The following is a 26,383-nucleotide window of genomic DNA, read 5'->3' as shown; positions in this document are numbered from 1 at the left end:
AAACAATGTTTTGTTTGGGGGTTTTTTTTTTTGGCCAATACTCCTTCCCAAAATGCTCCTAACCTAGCCAAGAATATCAATGTATTGTTCTCGGAAATAATGACTTTTATTTTTTTAAATAGGGATGCAGCTCTAGAGATAATGTGGCTGATACCTCTGAGAGGACTGATCAACTCTGGGACTAAAAAGGCTCCCTGAATATTAAAACTATACTGGCTTTGCAGTGCCTCTGTTCATACTGTGACAACAGTACGGCTTAACACAGCATCATATCTCCAGTTTGCCCGCATGGAAGATCAGGATTGCTTGTATCAAAACTGAAATTTCAGTGTGTATTTACGGGCATCAAATGCTGATGTATGAAAAAAAATTTAAAGATCAAAAAGAAAATACTACAGTAGAATTACTTGCAATGTAGAACTTGTCTGTCACATCTGAATGTTAGAATTGTAATGGAATATATAGGAGGATGGACCATGGCAAAAACGGAGAAGTCCCACCGCTCACCATACCATGTTCAGGACATGATATGGTGACCCTCCTCAGGTTTATGACAAAGAAATGCTTCAGTTAATTATTTTAATATTCAGGACTCTTTTAATCTGGGATGTCACCCATCACACCAAAGTCTTTGCAATGTTAAGTGTTGCAATCATAGAAACTAAGCAGATATGCAATCACACTACCATGGCTTTACCCTGTGTTAACAAATCCAAATGGTCTGAGGGCAGAAATGCGACAGTAGAGTTGTTTCAGTTCACAATTTCTATGCTCCGCGGGGTTGCCAGTCACCTCTGAAGGTCGCGTTTGTGAAACTTTATAAAGTCCCTTCCTTTCATTAAACTGAGCTGTGGTTAAGCCATTTCTGATCAGCTGTGTGGAGGGGTGTTACGCTGGGGGGGGGGGAATCCGTCAGTGTGATGTCAAGGGCCGCAGCTAGTCGAGAGGCGGGTCTGAAGCCACCCAGACGGCCACCTCCACAGCGTGTCTGAGCAAAATGAAACATGGATGAGGAGGTCGCCGAAAGTTGGGAGGAAGCTGCTGACAGTGGGGTAAATAACGAAGGGCTCAATATATCTTCATTTAAATGCGAATATCCTTTAGGTGGCTTCTTTATATTTACATTGTTGGTTTTAGAAATTCTCACAGTGTTGTTCCATGTTAACGACTCCCACGGGCCAACACTTTGGCTAATGCTAACGGTAGCTTTGAGAAACTTGGCGAGCTAACGTCAAGTAGCTAGCGAGCGAGACAAATTTAACATGGGCTTAGCTAACTAGCTAAGCGGCGTTTGCTATTTCTAACTTACTTAACATGAAATAACAATAATATGCCTGGTTAGTAGCTAAAGAATGTACACGACGCGAGCTAAACCCACTGAATTAAAGCTCTGGCTGGTTGAAATGCTAAAGTTGATGTTAGCTAATGCTAAGCTAGCTACAGTTAACATGGCTAACGTGGAAAATCTGTCAACTAAATATTCATTTACTTATTAGAAAATGTACGCACATCATTATTTCTCTTTTTTTTGCTCTGGTCTCATATTCAACTCGGCACAACGTTGCGTTTTATAACGCCAATAACTCTTTATTTTACGAAATTGCCAACTTGAACACTGTTTCCCACACAACCGACCAACCAAACCGTTCTGTGGACGACGACTAGCAGCACCGTGAATGAGTTAGAAGGTCCAGATTTTACTACCATAAAGTGAAGATGAGTAACTTTACTGTACAGTAAACAACCACATTAGCGTTCGTCTCGGCACTTTTCCTCGGGGAGCCTGGGCAAACTATTCATATTACAAGGTTAGCTTACTGAATGTCAGCGTGCTGAACTAACTTGTTGGTTTCCTGTTAAGTTACAAGGCCGAGCTGTTGGTGGACAACATTTTCAGCCATGTTATCAACTACTGGCTGGGTAGCGAGCTAGTTATATCACCAAACTGGCGAGTTGGTAACATTTAGGTTACATTTATCTAACATTAGCCGTCGTCACGATAGTCTGGCAGACCATTGCTAATTCGTTACGTCAAGGACGTGGCTCTCAGTAGAAGTTAGCCGTAACCGTATTAGCTATTCAGGCTAAAGTTACAGATCCTTTTAACTCTCTGACTGTGGTTAGTCAGTATTAAACGCGATTAAAAAGCTAACTTTACATTAACAAGGTTCGTTGTCAACATCACCCGGCTAATGTTGGCTAACTGAGCACTCTCTCTGTTATGACTTGGCAGCTGTCCTACACATGTATAAATAGCTTGTAACTGAATCCTGCCTTCCATCCACTCCCCGCCTTGCTTAATACTGCCGCACTTTTCTTCCCATACATAATCAATCTGACTGTGTTGTTTGTTTACATGAATACATGTTTGGACTTTTTTTTCCCCCCCCACAGGAAATGGAAAAACGGTTAGAAGAGAAGCTAAGGATCAGCCAGAAAGAAAAGTAAGGCTTTAAAAGGTAGAAGAAACATGGTTCAAATTTGTGACGCTTTAGTGATTGCTTCACTTTCCATTTAAAACTACACTGTTTTGTGTTTGTTTCTTGTTTATCTGTAAAAGTATGCACCTGAACATGACCTAAGATGTTTTACAAATTATTATGAGCCACACCTGAGCTCACCATGCAGGTGATCTACCCAGAGCCAATAATGCACTGATTTGATCCACTGGGTCCATGTCATGGCTGATACTGACCTTATTAAGCAGAATGGGTGTTGGTCAGACTTAACTGATCCACAATTAAAAACCATGTCTTTGTCAGTGTTATCATTTACATTTGTGCATTCATAGTGGGCTGTCAACTCAGTATTCATTACCACAGTAATCCCTGTCCTCATGTTACCTTAAATAAAAATGATCCAAATAAGTTTCATGCAATGTAGGATACATATTTTAATTCTTGGAAAAAGAGAGCCCTGGCACTGGATTCTGTAATGGTAGATACCGTGAGTTGAGGTAATGGATCCGGTATCAGAATGAAAAAAGTTGGATTGGCGCGTCCCAATTTTTCAAAATCAATTTATTGATTTTGTTCATTACTAAATTAATTCATCCCTTTTTAAGTGAGCTGAATTGAAGAACAAATACTAACAATTCAGAAATTGTCTGAAGATACTTTTTACTACATATGTAACTCTGAACAAGGAAAATGTGATTGAGTTTCTGTCATGAGCTTTTTGGCCATGGCTGTAGCATCTAAGCTATTATTGGCAGTGCCCCCCTCTCTTTAATGTAATTGCCTCTTTCTATCTGCCGTATCACTAATTTTGCATGGACTGCTTCCTGTCGGTCTGCTTCTAGGGAGTCCAGTAACAACTCTTCACGATCTCCATTGAAAACAACTATGGTGATACAGGACGACACTCTACCAGCAGCACCCCCACCTCAGATTCGCATTCTGAAGCGGCCTGCAAGTAATGGGTCGCTGGGATCGCCCTTGAATCAAAGCAGGCCTACACCACAGGTCAAGTCTCTGGCTCAGCGTGAGGCTGAGTACGCCGAGGCAAGGAAGAGAATACTGGGCAGTGCCTGCCCAGAGGAGCCGCCTCAGGATAAGCCCAATACTGACAGGTAATAATCCACAAATATTAACAGTTTAGAGGTCATAGGTTTACACAGCCTTATAAAGCCTTGTTGAAGGGCACTTGTAATTGGTGTATTCCATGTTGTGCTGAAGACTATTTTACTTGTTGTAAGCTAAATGTTCAACTGAGAATTTCTAGGATCTCTCCATCGACCTTCGTTCCAGTAATTAACAAATGTTGTCACTGAGTATTTAAATGTTTATTTCCAAAGCACAGTGCCATCTTATATTATGTATATTTATTTTTTAAGAGAAAAAAATAAAACAATATAATGTAAATACTATCTTCCTTAAAAAGGACAAATAATGGTTGCAACACAAGTTAACAATCAGAACAATAACTAACAAAGTAGGCACCAAAAAGATGGGACTACTTCCAGATGAATCGCAGTAGAATTTTCAGAATCCACATGGCAACAGGGTTGTGAGGAGCTTTGTTGACCTCCCTACCTGGTGTTACTTTTGGTTTCATGATTTGGACTACAGCTGGCAGAGGCACATTGTTTTTGTCTCTTTTGGTTCAACTGGGTTTTGATTGACATGAGGTGGAAACTGACAATAATTAGAGACAGCTCTTTGATGCATCTTTGCAGAGCTTGAATGACTGTTTCTGGCTTACACTTCAAGTTCATTGAATAAGTGGAAGGTGAGAAGCAACAAAATTCACACAAAATAATGCACTACATTTAAAAAAACAACAAACTCAAATCATGCTTTTAAACTTTTTAATACAGTTTTGAAGCTAACTTTCCTGAAACCAAGATGGAACACTATATCAAATGTGAGACTACAGGGATCCTGTAATTAGGACAGATCAGGAGAAAGACATTAATTGAAAACAAGAATGCTGCTGAAACTTGCCAAGTTGAAACGACTTGTGAGCTGTTTCTGTCTGGCAGCTGGCACGTGGAAAACGCTGCTGTCTGTGATTTATTCCCGTTTCCTCTTTCTTCCAGGCCAGGGCGCAATAACTCTACATTGCCTTCAGAGGACACCCGATCAAACAATCACACTGTCCGGCAGCCAGCCGGTCCAGACAGCACCCAAGGGTTCCGACAGCACAGATAAGTGGGCCCCGGGGCCACCCAGCCATTGAGAGGAGAGAGATCAAGGGCCTCCTTAGAGCAAAGACGGCATTGTATTCTCAAACTTCCTTACTTCAGTTCCATAATATCAGATGGGCAGTGAATACTCAACACTGCTGCTCAGCCCCTACCACCAGCAGTCGTGTGGAACTGACAGGGAGCGAGGAACTCCAGGAGGAAGTCAAATACGCTCTTCTCTCTCCCCAATCCAGTCTGTTCGACACTGTGATTATGGACATCTTCTGGACTCACTGTGATGATCCCTTTAAGAGACGCCCCTCACCTCCATCTCTCTCCTCCTCCAGTCCCCATGGCTCCATCTCAGGATGCCTGCAAGGCAGAAGCAAAGACTTTATCAAGGATGATAGAGAGAGGAGGAGATGTGACAGGCCATAACAAAATGAGATGAGCTGGTCCTTGTTTAGCAGCTTCTCCCCAGCAATAATACCACACATCACTTCTCACATCTTTCATGTTTTAATTTTTCAGATGTTGGCTCAGTAATTTTTTATCTTTTAGGTATGCTCTGATATCTACTGTGTACAGATACAAGTACCTCACGTTATACATAAACCACCAAGAACCTGTTCATTAAAACAGCATTTAATATTAATGTTTTTAAAAAATAAACATAAAAATATCTGCGGTTATGAAATGGGAAACAATCAAATTTTCCCCGTTTGTTTTGTGCTTAAATGACTCCAAAATGTCACATTTTGGTTTCTCCGTACAGTTTAAACACAGACATCCTCGGCTGCAGCTTGTGGTTATCAGATCTCCCACAGTGAACTCACCACTAATGCAGAGTATTTAACTGGTACCTATCCGGTAACTAGGCTGTTAGCATAATAAGTGCACCCCTAATATGTAAATTGCCATTTGTTTTTAAAACTGAGGGTATGGGTCAAGCAAGTGTGTCAAGTTGTATATCTTACAAGTTCTGTTTACGGTTTTTGTTTTTTAATTAAGCTTTATGGCTGTCTTCTTTCCTGTCCTCATTATTTCTATTTAAAAGTAAAAGCAAAGAAAAAAAAAAAGTGAAAAGGAGATTGTGGATTTAAGTCCATTTTAAGTAGCTTTTCTGCCTTTTTGTATGAGATGGCAGCAATGTCAGAGCAGTATTTTAATTGAAATGAACCAAATGCCCATTTTAAAAGCAACCTGTATATGTACCAGGTAATTCAGATGTCATTATTTGAAGGTGGTGTTGGCAGCAACTCAAGGGAAGTTCAGATGGGGGAATGAACTGACTGCTGTACTTCACAAGCCGCTCCATTGTATCTCCATCTCATCAGCGGTGTGCTCGTTTCATCATGTCCTTCACTGACGTACAGTCTGTAGGAACTCAGGTGCAAGCGAACGAGACTGAATGAATAAAATGAACGAAGATTGTATTTTTCCAGCAGGTTTGATTGCTGAAACAGCAAATGTCCATATTTAAGCTTGGGTTGGCACTTTGTGAGAAACAGTGCTAGGCAGAGTGTATAGTGAAATACGACTGAAATGATGTCCATGTCCCAAGATGAATGAATGAGTTTTGTTTTTGTTTTGTTTTTTTAACGGTTCGCATCTTGGTCACAGTATGAAATTGTACCACCACTCCCTTGTCAGTAACTGATGGTCCACTCCTGAAATGGAACGTGTAGACGCAGCTGGATGTGAACCGGAGAGGTAGCAACTACCTAACTGTCCATTGTGCCCAATAGAAGTGATTAGTTTTTCACATTCATTTGTTCAGAGAAGAAATCTCAATAAAGCCATATACAGTGGTGCACATCATCAGTAGAAGAATTCTAATAATGGCTGGATTCAGCTTGTGCCTCCTGTATCACATCTTTACTTCCCGGTTTGTTGATTTTATTACTGTACTGTTCAAGAAAGTGAATATATCTGAGGGAGAATTCACAATACTGGTAAGAGATTTTAGTTCAGGAAATCTAGTGGCAAAGCAGGAGACAGACGGGTTTAGCTGAGCTCTGAGAACACAAACTGCCTGTAAATACTGATTTAATAAAATGATTTGCCAAAAAAAAGTCATTTTCATGTTGTGATGCAGGCTCATTATTTTCAAATGGTTTCATTTCAGTAGTTGAAAGTAGTGCCAATGAATGCTTTTCACAATGGGATTATCCAGAGTAACAAGCACTGTTTCTGATGTTGCTGAACTTTATAAATGTCATTGTAAAAAAAAAAAAAAGCGCCACAAACAAAATTACATTTGCCACTGTATTGGGGAGGAGGCAGAAATCTCAAAACCTAGACAAATAAAACCAAAACAATCTCCATGGTCAGATACCACAAGTGGTTAGAGAGAAAATATATTTGTGATTTAGGTAACACTGACTTACCAGTGTCCAACAGAGGGGGGAACAGCTGCTAGGACAAGCAGATGACTGTGAGATCTGCGGGGGACAGGGTTTGATTAAGGGGTGGCCATGATGGAGAGTCAGACAGAAGGACGTGCAGACGTTTATATTGTTTCTTGGATGGACGCCTCCCACGCAGCAACCGAAGACAGTTGAGGATACCCATGTTTATCAGCACCTGGGGGGGTGGGGGGGGGGGCAACAAAAAAGAAAAACGGGGGCTTTTAGGAATATACCACACTTACAGAGATTGTGCATTGAGTGTTTATCTGGTAATAGTAATGAAGTTTTTACAGCAGACATTTTGACTTGTTATAGTAGGAACATTTATTCCTGATTCTGGTTCATCTGATGCTGTCACCCAGTGTCACGTTCGCTGGTTACTCCGATTTCATGAAGGGAGCTCTCAAAGAAACTGAGGATTCTGCTAGGAGAACTAATCTAACATTAATATTGCAGAATCAGAGATGGCAGTTAACATACATGAACATTAGCGTGTAACAAGTCGACAGTAACAACAAAGCTTCAACAGTAAGAGGAGGTGGGGGAAGTGTAAGGTGTGGGCTAAGCAGTGTTGGCATGAGGAAATCCACATAGTGACAACAGTGAGACAAAGGCTGCCTACTATACTTGTATCAATGTGATTGGAAATTACTAGTCAGCTGGTGAGGGGTTTACCACACATCGTACATGTACATTCTTTATACAAATAAGGTATGAACAGACTTGATTAGAAATATTATGGCAAAATAAAGAGGGTTTTGAATATGCTGAGCATACAGGAGTGTTTAGAGACGTTACTCTAGACATTTTTATACTTTTCCAGCCGTTAAAACATGTCACCATTGAATTCCATTGTAACTGACATGAAGTCAAGATGACCAGATCCACTTTTTTTCTCCATGAAGGAGAATATTAGCAAGTTTTTATAGCCACCTCTCCAGTCTGTAGAGGGCCTTCAACGATCAATTTTGGCTGGAGTATAACTTAACTGCGAAGCATCACGGAGAATCCCAACGTCATAGATATCGAAAGACAGTCATGCGTCTCATCCAGTTGGCGTTGGTTGGAGCTAATAACTGAGCCAGCTATTTTCCATGTAAATATGATTATAATTTGTCCTAAAAAGGAATGTTAAAAGTTTCATATCCACACTCACCTCCACCACAAAACAAATGAGGAAGTTGAGGGCAGCCACAGCGACGAGCAGCATTTTGTATTTCATGTCAGAGATGTGGTACAGTTGAAGTATTCGGCAAACGTCAGGCCCAGGATACAACACCAGCCAAGTCATCAGGGAAAAGAGGATGAACAGTAGACAGAGGAAAATCACTGGGAATATAAGACCAAAGAAAATAATCACTTCTCAGCTCAGGGTCCTAATTCCATAAGCTTCACTTTTAATACTATATTTAATGAAGCTGACGACGATGAATAACCGAGCAGTTTGTCAGCTTGAGTGTGAATGCGTCCCCCTTCCAATCCCACAACCATCATCTTTGGACATTACTGAGGACGTACCATTGTAGTAGAGAGGTTTCTTGTGAGGGTAGCCCTTTGTGACCACCACAGCCATGAATATGTACTGGAAACCTGACAAGGCAAACACACTGGTGTCCTCCATGTTGGGCAGATTGGCTGTTCCAAACACTGTTGAATTGAGTGGAATATACCTAAAACATAGAGGGGATGAATTTGTTTTTGTTTTTTTTGTTTTGTTTTGTTTTTTACATTGTATTTAAATTGTATATAACAATTTCTTTAGGATATTCTGATGAGAAATAAAAGGCAGTTGTTTCTCTTGTTTACTGACCAGTCCTGTGAGGTGGTGATGAAGAGCGCAGCCAGCTGGCCCAAGATGATCATGCAGGTGTGGATGAAGAGGCTGCCCAGGACGGGTAGGGCAAGGAGACTGGCTGGGGGTCTGCCAGGATGCAGCTGGTTACTGGGGCCTCCTTTTCCCATCACAATGGCCAGCAGAGTCACCAGAGCAATGTCACAGAATAGGAACTGCACGTCAGCCACACCCGTCTTCACCTGGACATGCACATCAAGAAGTCACATTTCATTGTGACATCTTTACATAAATAAATAAAGGTGAGGGAAGAGACTGTAGACTTGATTCAACTTTTAATTACAAACTGATTTATTCTGCAAGTTGCAAATGTGTACTGAATGTGATTTAGGCCATAATCATGCACCGATTGTTTTTTTTAGAATAAACCAACTAAACTGCTCCTTTGTTTGGTACATATTTAGTTTGAGGGTTTGAATGGGTTGCATCTTGTTCAATATTAAATAAATAAGTTAAATTACATGTGAATATGTTATTAGTTATTATTATAATTTATTTCATTACAGTGGTGTTGTCATCTTCCTCTTAAGAAAGCAAGATCAACAAATCCTGACGAGTTTAGCCAGTTGAACTAGCTAGCTGCTGCTGCTGTAAATAAACGCAGAAGATATCCTCTCCTTTCATTTATTTAGCGTAACCAGGCTGCACATGCTGCCTACCTAGCTGGCCAACTAGCTAGGTTTGGTTGTGAGCTTGGATCATTTCTCATCCAAGTGTGAAGACAGTGGATTAACCAGTGAGGCTGGTGAGCTGCTGCCATTCACAAAGTTGCCTCAAGCATGTTTTGACTTTAAAGATGTTGCTCATAGAAAGACACAATTCTCTCTTGTCGCTCAAGCCAACAGAAGCTAGCTAACACTGCTCTTCACTTTGATGCTGAGTGATTAGGTTCATGAGCCGACCAAGGTAGTTAGCTGGCTAGGCAGCTAGCTAGGTAGCTAACAGGAGCTAATTTGCGCGTTCTGGTAGCAGTTCATGTGATTGGGTGAAAGGTGAGAGGGCGGTGACAACACCACTGTCATGGAAAGTGACATTATGAAATTAAATGTGTCACTATGAAAAGTAACTTTTCAAGAATAAAATCAGAGTTCTATAAAAGAGCATTTTGAAATAAAAATGTTTAATGTTTCTAATGAAACAAAATGATATGAAATTAAACATTTCCTAATTGGTTGAGTTTAATAACTTCCTCAATAATTTCACAAATCGTAACACATTTTACACAATTTATTCATATGATTAGTTGGACAGAAATACAAGTGAATGGCAGCAATATGCTGAGGCTGATCCAAACATGGCTACACTGAAGGCGAGGGGGAGATGAGCTCCGCTGCTACTCACTGTGTAAAGGATGAGGACAGAGCAGAACTGAATGAGGCTGTACAGGGCCATGTATCTGAAGAGACCAAAGGAGGTGACCAAAGAACATCGGCCCTCTCTGCAGAGACAAGTACCACATACATTACTAGTTTGGCTGGTTTTCAAAGACGTCATCCACATTTAACGTGCTTTTCTAACTTCAACAATTTTAAACCCTCCCACTTCCCTCACCTGATAAGCAGCGGCACACAGCTGATGTTTTCGGTTTTGGAAGTGAAAGGTGAAGCGACCGAAGCCTCCGCTTCAGACAGGGATACCCCAACATCAGCAGCTCTCAGGGCCCCACAGTCATTGGCCCCGTCCCCACACATGCCCACCCGGTAGCTGCAGTAGCAGAAGAGGAGCATTGCAATTTCACTAATAGCAGGTGCCTTATTTAAAGTCAGGTAGTTGCCAGTCAGTGTTGGCCAGCAGTGACATGTGATGGACATAATGCAGTACGGTTAATTCTATTTAGTGGCTTCAGAAAGGAAATCAGACCCTTCCACTTTTTGCACACTTTGTGTTGTAGATTCTATTTTAAATGGATGAAATTGACTTTTTTGCTCTTCAATCTGAACTCACTAACCCATAATGACAACCACCAAACATGTTTTTAGACATTTTTGCAAATTTATTAAAATGAAAAATTGAAATCTCTCCTTTGAAAAAGTATTCAGACTCTTTGCTGTGTCACTCCAGATTGCTGTCAGGTGCATCCTGTTTCCTTTAATTATCCCTGCGATGGGTCTAAAACTTAACTGGAGTCCACCTGTGACAAACTGAATTGATTAGACATCGTTTGAAAACCACAAACCTGTGTGTATAAATAACCACAATTCACACTGCATGTCAGGACAAAAAAACAAGCCATGAAATCCAAGGAACTCTCTGTAGACCTCGGTGATAAAACTCTGGCTATGCATAGGTCGGGGCGAGAGTATAAAATTATTTCTTATGCTTTGAATGTTCTCAGCAGGACACCATCAATCAGGCCTTTCTTATAGAGTGAGTAGACGGAAGCCACTTTGAGTAAAAGGCATATGAGACAGCTCATTCTGAGTCACTCTGAGAGCATGAGGAAAAAGACTTTCTGCTCTCATGAGATAAATACCGAACCCTTTGAGCAGAACTCCAAACACCATCTCTGGCAAACACCAGGCACTGCTCATCACCTGGCTAATACCATCCCTACAGTGAAGCATGGTGGTGGAAACATCATGCCATGGGGGAGCTTCTCAGCAACAGGGACAGGGAAACAGCCAAATACAGATGGGTCCTTGAAGAAAACCAGCTTCAGAGTGCACGCAACCTGAAACGGGGGCGATGGTTCTTGTTTAGGCACAACAATGACCCAAGCATACAGCCAAGACATCATTGGAGTGGCTTTGGGACAAGTCTGACTGTCCCAGCCAGATTCCACACTTAAACCCCATAAAACATATGTGGAGAGACCTCAAGATGGTAGTCCAGACGCTTCCCATCAAGTCTGACGGGGTTTGAGAGGATCTGCCAGGAAGAATGGGATAAACTGCAAAATCCAGGTGTGTAAAGTAAGTACAAAGTAATGAATTAAGGGTCTGAATACTTCTATGAATAAGAGATTTCAGTTTTTGATTTTTAATAACTTTGCAAAAATGTCTAATAACATGTTTTCACTTCATTATTATAGGTTATTAAGTGTAGATTATCAGGCACAAATGGCAATTTTATCCATTTAATATTAAATCAGCAACACAATTAAGTGTGCAAAGAATAAAGTGGTCTGAATAGTTTCTGAAGCCACTGTATATTAAAAAAATGACATACTACACTTGTGGTGATACATTTATCATACAAGTATTGAAAGCCCTTGACCTGACTATTTTCATGTGCAATATTTTATTTGATCTCCACATACAACGTACTGGTCCTTTTCCACCTTAAATCTAATAGTTTTAGTATCAGTTAGTACAATCACGAGTCAACAAGGATGTGCTTCAAACTGCAGTCCCACTACAGTTTACCTCCCACAGCTATATACAGCAGGTTACTTTTTGTTGCCTTTGTGAAAACACTGATGTTCATGGGGCAAAAGTTTATTTTCACACTATAGGCATTAATTTTCTAGCAGACCGGTTAAATTTTTACATGTTTTTTGTGTGTTTTAAAATAGTCATGTGGATTTGTTTTGGTGTATTTTAATATATTTATATAATTTTACCAGTGTTTATCAGTTTTGAATAACTACTAGAAAATCTCAGGACAACAATATACCTCAGACTTTACTATCTGACAGTCTATTAACCCATTTTGTGTTAATTCAGTGTTGTGACTACGGGTTAATGAGGGTTTGATTTCCCCTAATACTCAATTCTCTGTAGATCTGTTCCCCTCTGTAGATTTTTGCTGGGTTTTATTGCCTTCCTGTTATTTCTGTGTGTTCCCATTCTTCTCCTTCGTGTTTGAACTCACTCAAGTTTCTGCAGCTCCTTCACCAGCCGGGTTTTCTGGTCTGGAGTCATGCGTGCAAATACTGTGGCTCGCATCAAAACCTGAAATGACAGCATATAAAAGAAAAGGTAGTCCTATCTTTTTGAACCAAAATGATGTAATTTAATCATTGTTCCGCTAACTACTTGGTCAATACTTAGCATGATCCACTGTCAGAACATTCCTGCTGGGATTACACAGCTTACATTACCTTTGGCAGGTGCTCAGGGAAGTGGTCACAAAGGGCAGCAAAGGACTTGCCATTAATAGCTAAGTGATAGCCAAAACCATCCTGGTACAAGCCCTGAGAGGAGAGGGGGGAAAAACATCAATAACAGAGACCAAAATTCATCCTGACAGTATAAAAACATAGGTCGTGATTGTGCTACTGAGATGACCACTTAAATATTAAATATGACACTGCCTATTAGTAAAAACTTGCAAGCATCAATGTGTGTATGTGAATAAGAATTAGCTTTTTGTGACACAGCTCATGAAGTATGAGAGACTATGGGACCCAAACCCTAGGACAAATATTTAAATTTGACTGGAAATTAGCTTTGATATCAAACCACTCCTTCATTTTGTCTCAAGTCCCAGAGCATGGCCCCTTGGGAAAAGACCACGATTCCTACTCAGTCTGACATATGATGAAGATCATCCCCTCTAATATTTAATGCACGGCCTGAGGACCAGTGTACTGCTGGTTTGTGTCTGAGCAGGACCAACCCAAGTGAGGACCTCTGTGGAGCTTTGGGCAGCAGTTGTGGCTCTGTCTTCCAGGCTGAACCTCAGGGTGGGCATGGACTGGGCAGTGTGGGGGGTGGCAATGACAAATATCACCTTCTCATCACACGCCACCATCCCACAGCTTTTTGCTACATTGACTGCTGTTAAAATGTTGTCGCCTACGTGAAGAAGGACAAAACAAGATTTGACATGTGAATGATCTTCATCTTGAAGGCAAATGGTGATATTTGGAATAGAGCAAATTTAGAGAAAATATGCATGTTGATGCCTGCAACTTAATGCCTTCCTATTAAAAAAAGAGGAACTGCACAGTGTTAATTCTCCTGCAGGGAATACAAGCGCAAAAGATCTCTCACCAGTGACCATGACGGTGCGAAGCTGTGCCAGTCTCAGCATGTTAATAACCTTAGCACTCTCTGGCTTCACCAAGTTCTTCATCATCAGCAAGCCGAGGAACTGCATGTCTTTCTCTACTTCCCCCCTATGGACAGACACACAACTGCATTAGCACAGAGCTAATTTTTGTTGCTTCAAAAAACAAAAACAGACAAACAAGAGTCTATGAAGGGGCTTTGGTGCCACAGAGAAGCCAGAAATGCAGACTGGGCTCTCACCTTTCAGTGGTCATAAAGTCAGTCGTCTTATCTAAGGGTTTATAGGCAAGTGCAAGAACCCTGAGGCCTTCGCTGGAGAAGTGGTGCAGTTTGCTGGAGAACTGCTCCGGCACTGCAAACAGAAAGCATTTCGTATAAATGTCATGTAAAAAAACAAAGACATATGCAAAATTCACTACTATTCTCTACCTATATTCGGGGGGGGGGAAATTCAAAATCACTACAAATGCTGTACTGCAATTATAGATTTAAACTTTAAAAGGACTAGTTGACTTAAACATGAACATTAAAATTATGTTTGAGTAACAATCACACTTGAAGTTTTAGTCATAATTAAAACTATGCACTATTATAATTAAAAGTTTCTAACCTGTTTCTGCTCGGCAGAGGCTAGCCACCATCTCAGGGGATCCTTTGATGAAAGCGAGAGCCGAGTGACCCCCACGGGCCACTGTGACCACACTCATCCTCTGCAGGGCCGAGGAGAAGGGAAACCTCTGAACAATGGCCACCGCCTCGCTTGTGGGCTGACACGAAAATGAAAAAGAAGAATAAAAGTTACGCATAACTGGAAACTCCAAACAGATGATTTTTTTTTTTTTTTGGGCTCAAGTTTTTAAAATTTTCCAAAGAACATAGTAGGGAGACAGTAAAGAAAGCAGAGACTACACTGCACAGGTTACACTGCTTATTCTGCTAGTGCACCCACTTTTCCTATGTCTTTCAACGGAAAAGGGGCACAAAACCATTGTTTCAGATCACAGATGACCTTGGAAATGTCCTGATGTTGCCAATTTCTCAAAATCTAACACAAGATATGGAAAGATCAGTTCCTGTTCAACAGCGCTACAGTGGTTAAGGGGTTGTTCACTTTTAACACATAATCCCTATATGTTTAATAATTATAATTATTTTATATGGGAATGATGCAAGGGACACTCACAATTCCCTGAGCTTGGAGGTGTTGAGTAGGAGGTCTCATGACAGCCAAAACTTTGTGGTCTCCAAACTCTGCATCCAGCACCTTCCCATCTCCCTCTGGCTCCTGGAGGGTCTGGAAATTAGATAAATAAAAGAAAATACTGAGTTACATTAATGTTATAATGGAAATTCACTGTAAAACGAAATGCTACAGTCGTGGAATGGATCGCCTGAAGAATGCAAAAACAAGAAGTGGTTCTTGTGATGTCCCAGTGTGAACAAGAGGGAAACTTAATCCACTTTTTCAATTATATATTTAGGCAAAGTTCTTGGACAGCTACTTGTGTTTAGACACTATTTAACATTGGAGAATATGATCCTCTTTCGTTAAATGACAAAGGTAATAAGTTAGTAAGGTATCATAAAGCATTGTTTCACTGTAGTATCTGTCCCAAAAGTCAATTATTGTATCAATACCGTTCTTGAAAAATTTCACACAATACCCAGACCTAGTCAAGTTCTTATAATAAAATAAGCTTTATACTATCATACCCAACCAGTGGACTCAACCATCTTGAGCTCCAGAGGGTCTCCGAGGGGCTGACCTTGCAGCAGCGTCACGGTGTGGCAGCAAGCCAGGCCTGTGAGCATGGGCCCTGGGGGCAAGAGTCTGGGCTCAGGGACCAGCTCTGAGAAACCGGCGGGACCCCCCTCCATCACTCCCCACACATCCAGACCCTCCTCCGTCAGAGTCCCTGTCTGGTAAAAACAATAGTGCACTGGTGACTGGCAATTTCAGCATGTAAAATAGCCATGAGTGTTTTCCACATGCGCAGTAAACTTCAGTTAAGGGATTCACCCCCACCTTGTCAAAGCAGAAGATGGAGACCTTGCCGCAGACGTTGATGCGTGGTGGACTGATGCAGAAGATGCCCTGGCTCTTCAGCCTGCGCTGGGCATAGATAGTGCCAGTGGTGATGGCGGCAGGCAGGGCAGGAGGCACTGCGATGGTCACAATATCCAGGCTCCTGATCACCAACTCGCCCCAAGTCGCCTGGACACACATCCAGTCACAAGTCTGTGATATCACTTTATTTGTTGGTTTTGTGCAGTAAAAAATAAATAAAAATTTACTGTCAAATTAAAAAAAAAAAAATTCTATCTTTACAGGACATTGTAGCTTGCACCTACATTGGATCTGAGGAGGATCACAAAGCTGTAAATGGTGCCAATAAAAGCTGAAACAGAGGAGGACAATATTGGAAAAAGTTTGTTAATATTCAATAATTGTTACTTACTGGTCAAAAGGCTTGAAATAAATAATCTGAGAAATTCAGCTGTAGAGTTGCACATTGTTTTACTTGCACAATTCATTACAGATAACTTAAGTTTTTTTCATACACTCGTGAAACAAAATAAGTCAGGTTGCTGTTAAAGCTCTTACCCACAAAACCCAGGATGAGCAGGAACTTGATAGCGTCCTGGTAGAAGCGGAAGTTGATTGGCTGAGGATACAAAATGGAGCTGACCAGGTTACCTTTGGCTGTGACAAACCCTGAGGATGAGAATTAAACCAGAGAACTGGTCGGACTTGGAAAGCAAACGTAAGCTCTTAAAGTAACCCTGTGGAGTTTCCTTGTAAACAAAGTTTCTGTTTAATTTTAGTGTCATTCTCTAAAACGAAATGTGTTTATCACGGAGGGGTAACAAGCATGTTGAATGCATTTTTCATTCCTCATAATTATTTGCAAAGCCGATTTTTTTTTTTTTTTTGGAACATTGAAACTTCATTTTCTTCCTTGCCTTTTGCAGGCACATTACCGCCACCTGCTGATCAGTGGAATAATGTGTAACGTATGTGTAAGTGACAAGTAAAACGGAGACCCACTCATAAAAACATCATAGTTTTTGACCACTTTTAACTCCACAGCGTCACTAGTGGTCAAAAACTCCACAGGGGCACCTTCAACTTGCACAATGGCCACCAAACAATATCTGGTTCAACCGTTAACTGACATCTCACTAAAATGTTACCGCCTCAGATCCTCAGTTTCTCACCAGTGCTTGTGACCACCGCGACTGCACCGCCACCTCCTGGCCCTCCCCCTTTGGCCTGAATGAGCTGGGTACCACAGAAGAGTGTGTGTCTACGCTCGGTCTCTGAGCTGTACTTCCCCTCACTAGCCGGCAGTGGGGTTTTCAGCACTGGGACACTTTCACCTGGACACACGAATAATGGGAACAGGTAAATACACTAATACACTGAATAGGGATTTTGTTTTTTTGGACACATTTACTGTATTTTTTGCTTTTATTGGTCAACAGTTCTAGGCCTTTCTAAATGAAATCCCAAATACTAAGTGACAACGGCAGCAACACTCAAAGTTGAAGACTGTCAGGTGAAACTATTTTATATGCAGATTTTCTTCAAGAACAGAAAAAATATGTATTTGTTGGAGTTTCTCTGTGATTTCTGTAGAGTTTCATGGGGCTGGTGGTCATGGCATTTCATCAACACAGAGAGTAGCAAATATTCTGACAGCTGAAGTTATTCAACATGACAATTTGCTCCAGTTATGTTGGGCCTAGTGGTGTTGTTGAGGTTTGATGATCACCTGTGAGCATGCTCTCGTTGACCAGACACTCCCCAGCCACCAGGGCAGCATCACAGGGCAGCAGCAGACCTTCCTGAGGGATGATAAGACAGTCGCCAGGTACCAGCTCCACCGAGCTGACACACTCCTCCGCTGCGAAAAAACACAACTATAGGAATGAATGTTCTTGTAGGGAGTTCTGGGTTGCAGAATGACTGGAAAGAAGCAGTCTGGCTTTACTTGGTCCAATAAAACAAAATTACTTCCTCATTTATTTCATCTCTGTTAACAAGAGAGTTAGAAGAGACGTGTAAGCATTCACCTTCAGGCACAAACACTAAAAAGTAATTTTTTTCTTTGTTCAAAATTTGAATTTGTAATTTTTTTTAAAGTAAACTCTTTTTAAAATAAACAATTAACATTTCCTACAACCTACCAAAACAAAATCTTATTTGCCAATTCTTTGTAGGGCTGTAGTCTCCGGGTCGACGGGTTGGTCAAAGTGCTATCGTCCAACCAAATTCTCATTGGTCGGACAATCGCCGGTGCTACTTTCATTAGGAGAAAAGCACTACATCAATAGCCTTCCAGGATTAATCCATTGCATTCAGTGGCATGAGGGGCCGACAACCTGGGAAACCAGGGTTTGGGGGTTTGGGGTTGGGGTTGTGTGTTTTGAAAACAACCTTGTTTTCACAACTTTGAAATCGCCCAACCTAATGGAGGCTGCTAGGTCTAACTTATTTAACATTTACTAAATGTTTACTTGAAGTTGGCTCCAAACTAATGACACCGTGTCAAAGAAGTCGTTAGTGTGCCTGCGTTTTGTTAAAACAAATGACCAAAAAGTCGAGTGTAAACTGTGCAAACAGCAGTTTGCATATCACAGCTCAACAACCAACATGACATATCATCTAAAAACGGTAGGCTAACTTGTCTGCGTTAGGATGCTCTGTCAACTTTCATGTTTAACGCTTGAGGCTTTGAGTGTATATTCCTCAATAGTTGTTGTGCTGGGATCACAAGTTGATATAGTTCTATTTTAGGAAATCATATCAATATGAGCAGGTTCACACTGGTTGGCTCTGAGTCTGTTATCATTTCAGTATAAAATATTTAAGTTAAACTTACTGAATGTGCTGCAAATACTAGCTTTTCATGTTTATTTATAATTAATTTAGGCTAACTCCAAAAGCTCCAAATGGCTGCAAATGATGTGTCACTTCTACGAAAGTTGCACAAATTACCTTGGGTACTACTATTGACCCCTGACAATTTTTTTCAGGCCGGTTTAGCCCATTTTAAAGAGAACCATGTCGAACTGGCAACTCCAATGCCCCTATGGAGGACAAAGGGTGTGATTTACACTTGGGTTTGAGTTTATTAGGTACATCTAGCTAAAACTAATTCAGTCTAAAACAGCAGTCCCGCCATAAATCCTGACATTCATGAAGGTTATAATGTTCAACTTTTGCCGAAACAGTTTTAGAGAGGTGTTGATTTGACAGAATGATTATTTTGGAGGATAGAGTTTGTGATGCTGTTGAACCATATGGTGTAATAGTATGCATACTTAATACTGTTAACTGGGAATTGAAACATTGGTAGATCACGAGTTGCACCTACTTTTGGAGAATAAACGCAAACCATGGCCCAGAGTGTTTAGTTAATGTCAAATCATGCTGCTCTCACCCTGACTTGTTCTCTTAGCAGGCTAAAACCCTTTCCGTGCCAAAAGTCTTTAGATCTTGATTTCTTAAATATTTCTGCCACTGTTCTGCCTTCAGATGAAGCACATTACTGCAGGACTCTTGTTGATGCGAAGTGAACAAAATTACCCTAAATATCAAATAACAAATCCACATAGACCATTTTCTGAAACTATATGAATTTCACATTGGAAGAGGGATACATTTGCAAAAACCCACCTCCTGAGTTTCTGCGTACTGTAACGTTTATGACCAACCGGGCCATGTTGTGAAGAGTGATGCTTTGCTGTGGAGTAAGGTCAAATAAGGTTCATAATATCCAGAGTTAAACATATCATCAATTATAAATCAGATTAAGTATCCCACTACAGGCTCACCTTCCGGGTCTCATAAAGAGAGATGCTGATAGAGATAATGGAAATAATTAAAATACATATGGCGTACAAGTAATAATTATCAATCATCCACAGGGTGATGCTGAAGAACTGGAACACATAGAATGGGTTGAGGACCTAAGGAAGCAGATACAGACAAAGGGAAGGAGCTGGTTCAATTTAATTGGATTGGATTTTGAATAAAATATTACTTAGAAAAATACAAAAAATACAAACAAAAAAAAATAGTATAAAAGACTGTGATTTCCATCTCACCTCCTCAAACAGAAGTTTCATATAAGGCTTCACAGGCACATCAATAAGGTTGGGCCCATAAATAAGTCTCCTGAAAGAATTCATGTCATGGATTACTCAGCAGTGCCCTCTGCGATTAAAGGATCATCTTATTTCTCCATGAATGCATCCTTTCCTACCTCAAGCTCTGCTCTGGGTGACTCAGGCCCTTTTGGAAGCCATACAGATCCTTGCAGGTCCAGTCCTCATTGAGGACACTACATGACAAAGATGGCGGTGTATGAAAAACAAACAAAGGGTTAAATGATAAAGAAATAGTCATATTTTTAAAAACTCCTGATTTTTCAATGTCATAATAAGATCATTCTTTGGCTGAAACAACAATTGTGTAGACATATTTCAAAAGTATGTTTTATGGTATTTTCTTTGATCAAATTTTCTTAAATAGTCAACATCAAGCCATTGAATATCAGGACAAATTAGTTCTCTTTAAAAGCCATATATATCCAAATATAAAGGATGAACCTAGCTACTCAGAACTCAGTGAAATCCTATAGGTTTCTATTTTCCCTGTTTCAATACCTAACACGACAGAAACTTCCCTTCCTGTCCAGCCAGATGTAGCGCAGCCCTTCAAACAGGTAGTAGCGCAGCAGCGTTTTCTGTAACATGATAGAGGTCACTTTCAGTCTGGGAAAGAGGATGACGCAGCATATTATTCTGGTAAAAAAAAAAAAAATTTAAAAATTAAAAAAAAACAAACAAACTACATAACTGCTCCCTTCTTCCTTACCTCCTCCTTGTACAGCTGAACTGTATCTCTCCATTCAATGACCTCCCACTCTCCCAACAACTCCAAACTGAAAGGAAAAAGTAAGCAACGGTTTCAACAGTGTCTCAGATATGTGCATAGCGATGAAAGGCTAAAGACGATGCTTTCAGAGGACAGAGACATGGAGCTGACCTGCCATCCTCTAGCTCCTCTGTGAGGACCTCCACGACATGCTGCTGGCCAGAAATGTCCTGATGGTGAAGATTGTATAAATACATCTGTTACTGCTGGAAATTGGGCACTGATCAAACAAGATAGGAAGCCTCTAATTCAGTGTATCGGAGGATTAGCCAAAATACTGCCACAGGCATGGTCCCTTTTTCCATCTGCCACTAACATTTATGCCGGGTGATCAGATGTCATGAGAGAGCGAGCTAACAGATATAAAGCAATGTATAGATATACTTAGTTCATCGACACCAGCTTTGAAGCAGCTGATTGCAGATATGGCAACTGTATAAACAGGAACATTTAATCCACAGTTCCACCCAGTAAGTACATGTGAATAAAACAGATGGCAGGCAGCTTAGATAATGAATACTGGACAGAAAATGGTGAGGTATCCACTGCAACCTGACTGATGTGCATTTTGAAGGTGAACATTGGGATGTCTGTTCCAGTGTACGTAAAAATTATAAGTAGACTGTGTTTTCTGTGTAATTTATTTCCTGCCAACATGGAAAATAATCTGCAACAGCATTTTGGACATCAATAGACACAAAAACATAATTAACTTTTTTCAAGGTTAGAGCAGTACTTTAAACAAAGATAACATTCACCCACAAACATTAAATTAATACTTTATACGTTCAGCATAATATACTAATTTAACATTCAGAGCAGGTTTTATATCAGCTACGACTGCTCAGTGTAAAACTTTACGACCAGTTTCAGCCATTTGGAGCCTAAATGGAGTCCTGTATTCTCTTTTAGAACATAACAGGATGTTGTGGGACAAAATGACTTACAGGTCAAGTGCAACTCTTGCTATGCCAAGACAAATCCAGTTTCAGTGATAATGAGGTTTGAGGTTTGAAATCAGAGTAGGAACTATTCAATTTTCTCACCCTTATTAGCAGAATATCTGCTAAAGCCAGAGGGCAGGAGCAGCAGCGGGCAAGGACACCAAGCCGCGGGCGCCAGTGAAACACAATCAGGAGGAAACCCAAGGTCAGCACGGCAGCCAGACGACACGACCACACCCGCCAGCGCACCCACTTATACCCCTGAACATCCTGGTGGAGCAAATGAGTCAGACGGTCCATTCAGATTTAAACACAGGTTAATTTTCAGAGTCAGACAGAGGTTTATTTCCATACAGCTGGTTAGCTTATCAGCACCCAAACTACGTGATAAAAAGTCACTGTCGAAAGCCCGAATTTGACAGCGGCTTGAAGCTTTCAACAGTGATACCTGGATAAAATGAGATAAAGTTCAAAACCACTAGTTCTTCTATGTCTGTAAATACAACAAGGTTATATCCACTTCTCTAAATTATACATCTACAGGTGACAGGTGTCATTGGACGTTTTCACACCACATCAAGCAAGCACACTACCGCAACTGCTGTAGCCTGCCCATCTATCAACCCAGATTCTATAATTGTATTTTCTCCCAATTTGTCCTCTTTGCTATCTAATTCTTTGTTGCTACAAACAAACATCATTTGCCAAACTTGTGGCCACTGTTGGTTTAGTAGAAACACTGTGGTGGTTCTTACCATGTGCGAGTCAGGACCGAGCAGGGGGTCTCGTTGACTGGGTGAGGGGAGTCCGCTCTGCGGCTCCACCACACTACCTACAGAGCAGGTTGGGGTGCTGGGGTTAAAACAACAGATCCTCTGCTACAAGTTACATGAACTGAACAGCACAACATACACCCTTAAAGTCAATACTGACAAGGCTCTAGTTTAGTCCGTGTTGCAAACCGCAATTACTTTTAGGTGTACATTTCTGCACAATGTTGGTCCAAACTGCGCTGAGTTGAGCTTATACTTCATGACCCCTCTCTGAGTTATCAGGCAGCCATTAAACTTCGCAGCAGCACATGTATAGTCTGGCTCAGTAAGGTTAAAGCAGTGGTCATGGATGTTCAATCGAATTTCTTCATGTATCTACTTTTGTGATGCAGTTTGAGTAATCCCTCTGCAAATAGCCCCGGAGTAACTCTAGTGAAAATAAAGACACAGACAGAGTTTGAGAAAATCTGTGAGATAATGGAAGAGTCGAGAGTCACCATAAACTGCAGTACGGTCACCAGACACACCCAGATACCCTTTGAACTCCTACAGAAACATAAAGGGCAACAGAGGAAGGTAAAATGCCCAATAACGTGTTACGTTTGCTTTAAGTCCTAGTAAACGCCATATATTGATAGTACACATTAACCTAGGGGATTTTACCTTTTTTTTTTAAACCACACATTCGTTTCCGCTTCCCAAAGACCTGGTAAATTTAGACACAAAACCAACTTCAATCATTCTGAAACACTTTCGAGGGGGGGAGAAAAAAAAAGCGAGCTTACCGTCCACCCGAGACTCGTAAGTCTACAGTAAATCTATCCCCGCAATAATGAAGCTATAGAGCGGCTGGGTTCCTGTGCGCGCCTGATACCCGACTGACACACCTGTTCAACAGGTTTCGGGAGCAGGCGACGGATAAACCAGCGATCGATGGCAAGGAAGGACTTTCAGTGCCTCACAATGTATTTACACAACTGTTGCCCTGGCCGCCCCGGGACGTGCAAAAAAAAGAAAGATGAACGGTGATGCTAATGTCCGTGCTACCGGGTTAACGCTGTCAACGGGTAGGTTGCTCGTGGATATGGCAACCCCACCAGGCTAACAGGAAAGGCAGCCACTTCAGTATAGTTCGATAAAGGAAGGTAAACTCCTCAGCCTCAATAAATGTCTGATAGTTTTACTCTCCCTCCGCACCGACAGCCCCATCAAAGCCACCAAACAGCAACATTTAAACAATTAGTTAAACATCAAGTTATCGTTAGGGTCATATTTTCCTTATAATAAGAAATTGTATTTGTTGCAAAGGATACAATAACATGCTGTATGCTCATGTGTTTCATTTGTGTCCCTTGGCTCATGACCTACTTGTTGTTCTTGTACTGTGTGGACATGAGGCCACATACATAATCTACACTCTACACAAGAAACCGAGTCATCTGTTTTGTCATTGTGCGCATGACTGTAGTAGCAATCATGTGAAAGTTTGAGGCTGGGTTATTTTACAAATCACATGCTGGGCTTGTTCTAACTAGGCCAATCCATAGCAAAAGTAGTCTTAAAAAAGTATCAAGTCTGCAATCACATCCCCATTGGTTTTTCGAGTTTAAAGTCCTTCATCATGGTTTGCTGTGTGTCAAGACTATTTGGAAAAGCCTCTTTAAAGGCATGTCTGTTTGACAATATGTTGCCCCATAGCAGCCAGTGTTTCCTTAATCCCTAAATTGGTATTGAATTCCAGCTGGGTTCAAGATACCAATTCATTCACATACCTCACCTAGATAGCCTGTCTCAACACCCAGGCCCAGGAATCCCAGGGATCTCAAAGTCATCATGCCCCTCTTAAGTTACCTTTGTCCCAGGCATTGATCAATAACTGCTCAAAGGGCCCGTTCGAAGGAGAATAGGGCTTCTGACAGGTCACAATTGAATAATATATTCCTAAAATATGACTTTATAAATACTGCTCTGTCCAGTGAACTGTGATCAACCCTAAGAAAGTCCAGGCTTTCAGTTTTATCGTCAACCAGACGGTTACACCCAGCAAACTTTCTGCATTGTCAAAAAGGGGAAATGGATATGCAGAGAAGAGTAGACAGACACAAGACAGTCATCTGAGCTGAGGATGCGAAAAAACAACACAAAAAAAAAACAAGAAAAAAAAACCTTCACCTCAAATAGCACAACATCAGCTTCGTCTACTGGCTATGCCACTGCAAACAGCCCATACAAACACAGTCGTAGTCTGTGCAACTTTGTTACACTTGTTGTAGTAGCACTAGCAACTAGAAGTAGGAGAAGCACTGCAAGAAGTAGTGACAGCAGCAGCAGTAACATGTATTGACTGGAGCCCGGCTGATACTGACCGTTTTGAGACCAATATTTAGATATTTGACAGTTTAAAGCTACTCTCAGCAATATTTCTACATTAATAATGAGTCACATGACTGCGAGTAATGTAAAAGCGTTTGCTCATAGTGAAGAAACCGTAGAGAATTATCACCGGACTCCGCAGTTTCCCTCTGTTCTGCCGAGGAGTTTTAGTGTCTTTCAGCTTTCATTGTTTTGGTTTTACAGCCTGCAATATTACTGGTTCTGGCTCAGTCTCACCGCTCTCATCACTGTCATTTCCAGCAGCAGCAGGCAGCTTTTTTTTCTTTTAGCGGAAAACACTAATAAACCCAGTGTACTCCGACTAGCTGGTGAACATTTTGGAGTATTTAAATGAATTGCTGCCAGTCTAAACATGTTACATGAACATTTTTGATACAAATGTATTAGGTTTGTGTTAAAAAAAAAAATTGAAGGCAGGATATTCGCCTGAAACTTCCCGTTTTCTTTGTGCAAAACTATGTCCTGGAGACATGCTCTGAACTGCCTCAAACATTGTTTGCCATTTCTTGTTACTTATCGACCTACATATACGCCAAGGTTGACGTATCAGATTTTAAAAAATTTAAAAACGGGCTGATTTGATCTCAACGTCAGCCATGCAAATAAAACTAAAACAACTGCTTGGCTAGATATCACCAGAGGTAAGGAAAAAGCGAGAAACTGTTTTTCTGTTTCCTTAAATTAGTTGAAACGACACTTTGAACTCAGAAATATAGTTCTGATTTAAAATACACAAGCATAAAACGGTCTGAAGGGACACTGAATGCATATTAGTGACTTTGATCAAAAGTTATTTTCCTACTTGATCGCCTGATAGTGATAGCTAAACTAAGGTCTTAGACATTAACGATAACTAACCTTCTTTTTTCCATAACTACATTACTACTGCAGAATGTTGAGTTTGTTTAAGAGGAAGTATTACTGCAGCCAGTCCACGTTTGTCAGCGCAGAGCAGCCTATTCGCCCCTGGCCGCTTCTAGCTAACGGTCGGCAAACACACTTGTGTAGCTTAAACACTATTGTCAAGTCTGTGGAGGAAACGGCTCGTTAATAGCATTCAGACGCACTTACCGCGCCTATCCATCCTCGGGTCAGGATGACAGCCCCCACGTTGCCTTATTTCAAACCATCGTAGATCTAAACGGCAGTTTGTCTCCCCAAGACTGAGCTTCTGTCAAACATTCAGCTACCCCAGCTACACACTGCGCATTTCTACGGGAAGTCGCGATGTCCAAAAGAGTCACAAACTTGGCCATGTGTGAAAGACCATCGCGCCCATATCGGTGTGTTCATTGAGGAAACTGTAAATGCTTGTAAAAATCTGCTAAGTTCCTCCACAATAAGCTAATTTTCTCTATATGACAAGATATTTCATAATTACATTTTGCTCTGATAAATAGTCTGTAATCCCCATAGAGGTCTGATTAACAATTTATATTGAATTCGTGTGTTTTAAGGCCTTTGCCAATTAAATCCTACAA

General features: G+C 40.9%; 2 protein-coding genes across 5 annotated transcripts; one reads left to right on the top strand and one right to left on the bottom strand.

The window, feature by feature from the left end:
* Window positions 1–860: 860 nt before the first annotated feature.
* szrd1 (SUZ RNA binding domain containing 1) lies at window positions 861–6,063 on the top strand. The gene is made up of 4 exons (XM_040152217.1): window positions 861–1,052; window positions 2,395–2,444; window positions 3,302–3,571; window positions 4,541–6,063. The coding sequence occupies exons 1-4, from the start codon at window positions 1,005–1,007 to the stop codon at window positions 4,650–4,652; spliced, it is 480 nt and encodes a 159-aa protein (XP_040008151.1). The 5' UTR covers window positions 861–1,004; the 3' UTR covers window positions 4,653–6,063.
* Window positions 4,293–26,162, bottom strand: atp13a2 (ATPase cation transporting 13A2). 4 transcript variants are annotated; one of them, XM_040152213.1, is made up of 30 exons: window positions 25,974–26,162; window positions 22,491–22,567; window positions 21,838–22,005; window positions 20,903–20,961; window positions 20,732–20,798; window positions 20,521–20,600; window positions 20,118–20,195; window positions 19,960–20,029; window positions 19,687–19,821; window positions 19,529–19,595; window positions 17,622–17,753; window positions 17,065–17,226; window positions 16,451–16,561; window positions 16,198–16,244; window positions 15,872–16,060; window positions 15,559–15,765; window positions 15,029–15,139; window positions 14,456–14,612; window positions 14,086–14,197; window positions 13,828–13,952; window positions 13,451–13,629; window positions 12,933–13,025; window positions 12,704–12,783; window positions 10,442–10,594; window positions 10,232–10,328; window positions 8,849–9,072; window positions 8,557–8,708; window positions 8,195–8,367; window positions 7,018–7,213; window positions 4,293–4,999 (listed from the first exon to the last, which is right to left on the bottom strand). In XM_040152213.1, exons 1-29 carry the CDS (start codon window positions 25,984–25,986, stop codon window positions 7,046–7,048), a joined length of 3,486 nt encoding a protein of 1,161 aa, XP_040008147.1. In that variant the 5' UTR covers window positions 25,987–26,162; the 3' UTR covers window positions 4,293–4,999; window positions 7,018–7,045. The 4 variants fall into 4 exon arrangements, with proteins under 4 accessions (XP_040008147.1, XP_040008146.1, XP_040008149.1 ...); XM_040152212.1 differs by lacking the exon at window positions 25,974–26,162 and adding an exon at window positions 23,877–24,224; XM_040152215.1 differs by lacking the exon at window positions 25,974–26,162 and adding an exon at window positions 23,294–23,826.
* Between the last annotated feature and the right edge of the window lie 221 nt (window positions 26,163–26,383).

This window comes from Xiphias gladius, chromosome 18 (genome assembly GCF_016859285.1).
Source record: "Xiphias gladius isolate SHS-SW01 ecotype Sanya breed wild chromosome 18, ASM1685928v1, whole genome shotgun sequence".
NCBI lineage: Eukaryota > Metazoa > Chordata > Actinopteri > Istiophoriformes > Xiphiidae > Xiphias > Xiphias gladius.
The sequence above is the reverse complement of the archived record's forward strand: the minus strand, read 5'-3'. Positions and strand labels throughout refer to the sequence as shown.

Excerpts from the sequence above, each read along its gene's own strand:
- szrd1 (XM_040152217.1), top strand. The coding sequence starts at position 1,005 with ATGGATGAGGAGGTCGCCGAAAGTTGGGAGGAAGCTGCTGACAGTGGG. Across the intron at positions 2,445-3,301 it reads AGGATCAGCCAGAAAGAAAA|GGAGTCCAGTAACAACTCTT; the intron begins GTAAGGCTTTAA and ends GTCTGCTTCTAG. Across the intron at positions 3,572-4,540 it reads GATAAGCCCAATACTGACAG|GCCAGGGCGCAATAACTCTA; the intron begins GTAATAATCCAC and ends TCTTTCTTCCAG.
- atp13a2 (XM_040152212.1), bottom strand. The coding sequence starts at position 23,916 with ATGTATGTGGCCTCATGTCCACACAGTACAAGAACAACAA. Across the intron at positions 15,766-15,871 it reads CCATCTTCTGCTTTGACAAG|ACAGGGACTCTGACGGAGGA; the intron begins GTGGGGGTGAAT and ends TGTTTTTACCAG. Across the intron at positions 13,953-14,085 it reads GACTTTATGACCACTGAAAG|GGGGGAAGTAGAGAAAGACA; the intron begins GTGAGAGCCCAG and ends GTCTGTCCATAG.